Source organism: Myodes glareolus, chromosome 21, assembly GCF_982192425.1.
Source record: "Myodes glareolus chromosome 21, mMyoGla1.1, whole genome shotgun sequence".
Classification (NCBI taxonomy): Eukaryota; Metazoa; Chordata; class Mammalia; order Rodentia; family Cricetidae; genus Myodes; species Myodes glareolus.
In genome coordinates, this window is record NC_142046.1 from 64,815,314 (window position 1) to 64,819,316 (window position 4,003).

At 39.4% G+C, this 4,003-nt stretch overlaps 1 protein-coding gene across 1 annotated transcript; it reads right to left on the reverse strand.

Moving 5' to 3' along the window:
• Positions 1–2,480: 2,480 nt before the first annotated feature.
• On the reverse strand, positions 2,481–3,410 carry LOC148118748 (olfactory receptor 5AK3-like). The gene has a single exon (XM_087899658.1). It carries the CDS (start codon positions 3,408–3,410, stop codon positions 2,481–2,483), a length of 930 nt encoding a protein of 309 aa, XP_087755784.1.
• Between the last annotated feature and the right edge of the window lie 593 nt (positions 3,411–4,003).

Genomic DNA, 4,003 nt, shown 5'->3' on the forward strand with positions numbered 1-4,003 from the left:
AGATCTCCTGATAGAGGGAGTCATTGTGGAGTTAGGGAGAAACCTGGTGCTAGGAAAATTCCCAGGGATCCGCAAGGCTGACCCCAGCTAAGACTCTTAGCAGTAATGGATATGGTGCCTGAACTGGCTTTCAAGTTGAGGCACTCTGATTAATGACCACTCTAACTGTCACCATAGAACTTTCATCCAGTAACTGATGGAATCAGATGTAGAGATCCACAGCTAAACACTGGACTGAGTCCAATCAAATAGAGGGAGGGAATTATAGGTGCAAAGGGGTCAAGATCATGATAGGGAAACCTACAGAAACAGCTGGCGTGAGCTAGTGGGAGCTTGCTGATGCTGGACTGATTGTTGGGGAACTTGCATAGGACTGAACTAGGCCCTCTGAAAGTGGATGACAGTTCTGTCGCTTGGACAGTCTATGGGCCACTGGCAGCAGGACCATGTGTTATCCCCAGTGCATGAACTGGCTTTTAGAGCCCATTCCCTATGGAGGATTATTTTGCTCAGCATTTATGTTGGGAGGAGGGGGCTTGGTCCTGCCTCAACTTGATATGCCAGGCTTGGCAGATTCCCCATGGGAGGTCTTACCCTTTCTGAGGAGTGGATGGGGGTTGGAAAGTGGGGGGTAAAGGGGGAGTGGGTAGAGGGAAAGGGGAACTGTGGTTGGTATGTAAAATGAAAAAAATAAATCAAATAAAATATTAAAATAATATGGAAGTCACTTTCAAATCCTCAGAACTAACTATAAACTGGTGTTATATAGAATGCTACCAAGTAAAAGTCTCAAGTGGAGGGTGTTTTCTTTCTCTCTACAGCACAAGGAGTCTTTAGAATGGTGGCCATGATGTCTACTTAGAGAAGGTAATGACCAACACAGTGAATGTCAAGTCAAATTTCAAAGATTATAAGAAGCCTGATGTTGAAATTAAAGCTGGACCATAAAAGTGCACCAACTGGAGAAAATTCACAAAGAAATCCTTTGATGGTGAACTTTCAGCATGGCTGAAAAGTGTAAGGATTATGTGTACAGTGAAAATCATTTGTCCGTTGAAGTAGGAACTGGCTATTATCTGGATATAAATATTTTAAGGGCATGACTGTAGGTTAGTAAAGTGAATAATAGATGGCCACATAATGTTCTACTGCCAGAGCTGCCAGGAGGTGACAATCACTGATTGTAAATGTCCTATATCCCAGCAATAGTATTACCATCTTCTGTATGATATGGATCTGTCTTCTACCACAAAGGATTGCAACATTGTCAGAGTGATGCCAGATATGTAACAGGTATCAACAAAAGCTAGATGTTGTAAGAAGTGCTGTGGACTCTGAAGTCTATCATTGGTGCTGATTAGGAGGATGTTTCATTGTTACCCACCATGGATAACATGTAGGTGAAAGAAACACAATGAGAAAGATACACTGAATATCACACTGGACTCTAAATCCAGTGAAAATCAGCAACTCAGTGACATTTCCCCAAGTCAAACCCCCTAGATAGAACTAGACAAGCAACAAGATAAGAGAAAAATTTTGGTGACATCTTTTGATATAAGGATAGTCTTATTTTGGAACTAAAAATTTTCTGACAAGCATTATCTAGGAGGTTTTACACTGTCTAAAGAGATATTTAAATATTTTTGAATGGAAATGATCATATAAGCAGCTAATTTGAGCTAAGGATCTATTTGAAGATGAAGAACTCTTCATAGAAGAATATTAATGTTTAATTACATTTCAAAGAAACATAGATTCATATTATTTTCTAACACATTGAGAGTTTATCTATGCTTACATAGAATACTATTCAAATATGAGATTTGTGCCTTTTCCAGGGCCTCCAGTATTTCTTGCTAATCTTTTATGTTTATGTTTTATTCCTGGTTTTGGGAAAGGTGGTGAACACTGTCCTATTAATCTTTCCGCTAACTGTTCCTTACCATTTAACTGACTAAAGATATCACAAGAGGGATTATATGTTCTTGTCAGTGTTGCCTGCTCTCATGATTGCTGGGATAAAACGTGTGTACCATCATTTTCAACCCTTACAGAAGATTTTAAAAATTTTACTTATGAAAACTGATAATATCTTATTTTATACAATGTATATAATTCCATTAAACCTTATAAAATGGGGAGAAATACTAAAATTTTACTTTTTATGACTACATTTTCAAAAGAGGCTCATAAAATGTACAAAGCATCAATACTTTTTTTCAGATACCTGGATGAACCCCCTAGTAGAATGCTTGATTAGAATGTGAGAAATCTTAGATTCACTTCTCATCACTAAAAAAAAATCAAGCTGATTTTTGATATTTCAATTGTTTTCTTTTATAGTCTTTCAGTTGTTATTATAATTAAGAAATGTCTCTGTGTAGCATGAACATTTGCCACATCTCCAAAGTTGACCAAGGACAGATCCCTGATGCCCTGCCTGCTGAGTCACATTGATATGCACAACAAATTTTCCACTAGAAACATTTGTTTCCCCTGTGCCTCAGGGCTTCTATTACATCCTGGTTTCTTAGACTGTAGATGAGGGGGTTTAACATGGGAATCATAATAGCATAGAACACAGAAGCCACCTTCTCCTGCTCTTGAGATTTGTTGGTCCCATGAAGTACATACATGTAGCAGACTGTTCCGTAGAATATTATGACTGTGGTCATATGGGAAGCACATGTGGAGAAGGCCTTTTTCCTTCCTGAAGCAGAAGACATCCTTATAATGGCAGCCAAGATATATGTGTAGGAAAAGATGACAGCAGATAGAGAGAAGACTAAGTTAAATCCCACAAAGATTGTCAATACAATGATGTTGAGGTCAATACTGGAGCATGACAGGGCTAGAATTGGTGGTCCATCGCAGAAAAAGTGATTAATGGCATTGGACTTGCAAAAGTTTGATAAGAAAGTAAACGTTGTATTTACAGAGGCATTCAGGAAGCCCATAGTGTATGAACCAAGAAGCAGTAGAATGCAGAGTCTCTGGGACATGATGACAGGATAGCGCAGTGGGTAGCAGATGGCCACATAGCGGTCCACAGCCATAGCAGCCAGGATGAAGCAGTCACTAGTTACAAAGGTACCATAGACCAGTAATTGAACTATGCATCCAGTGAAGGAGATGGATGGCTTTGTGCTCACAAAATTCTGCAGTGTCTTGGGAGTGATGGCAGAGGAATAACAGAGGTCAACAAAAGCCAAGTGCTGCAGGAAAAAGTACATGGGGGTGTGCAGGGAAGAATGGAGTTTGATGAGCAGAATCATGCCAACGTTTCCCACTAAGGTGGCTGCGTAAATGACTAGGAACACCACAAAGAGGATGTGCCAATACTCGTGTTGACCAGCAAATCCCAGGAGAATAAATTCAGTCACTTTGGTATCATTGCTGTATTCCATGGTTAGTAGATATTCATGGAGAAATCAGCTGAAAATTGGCAAAGGAAAAAAATAGAGAAAGAAGTCCATTTTATTTTGATTTTATAAATGTTATAATATTTGGTTTCATAATAACTTCAAAGAATAGTCTTTGTGGTTTTTGAATGTATATATTTGTGGAAGTGTGATTGCATATGTGCATGTCTGTGTGTGTATACCACAGGTCAACCTTAGATATTGTTCTTCATATACCATTCATCCTGTTTTTGGAACAGAATCTCACACTCTACTTGAGACTCATTGGATTCACCGGTGGACTGACTACTAAGTCAGAAATCTTCTAGTGCCATCATACTGGGTTTTCTTTCAAATGTGTACCACCATATCTGACTTGTTTCCTATTAGTGTGCTGGGGAAATGAGCTTACTTTACTGACTCAGCTATTTCCTTAGCTCCTGCAGGGACACATATTGATATGCTTAACTTAGAATTGAAATACTAGATTCCATCCCAGCTTTCACCCAGGAACCCCTTCCCTTTTTAGGGGCCATAAAATCCCCCAGCTCTGACTGTTTGGGTGCTGGGACAGTGTGGTAAGTGCAACCCAGCAGGAG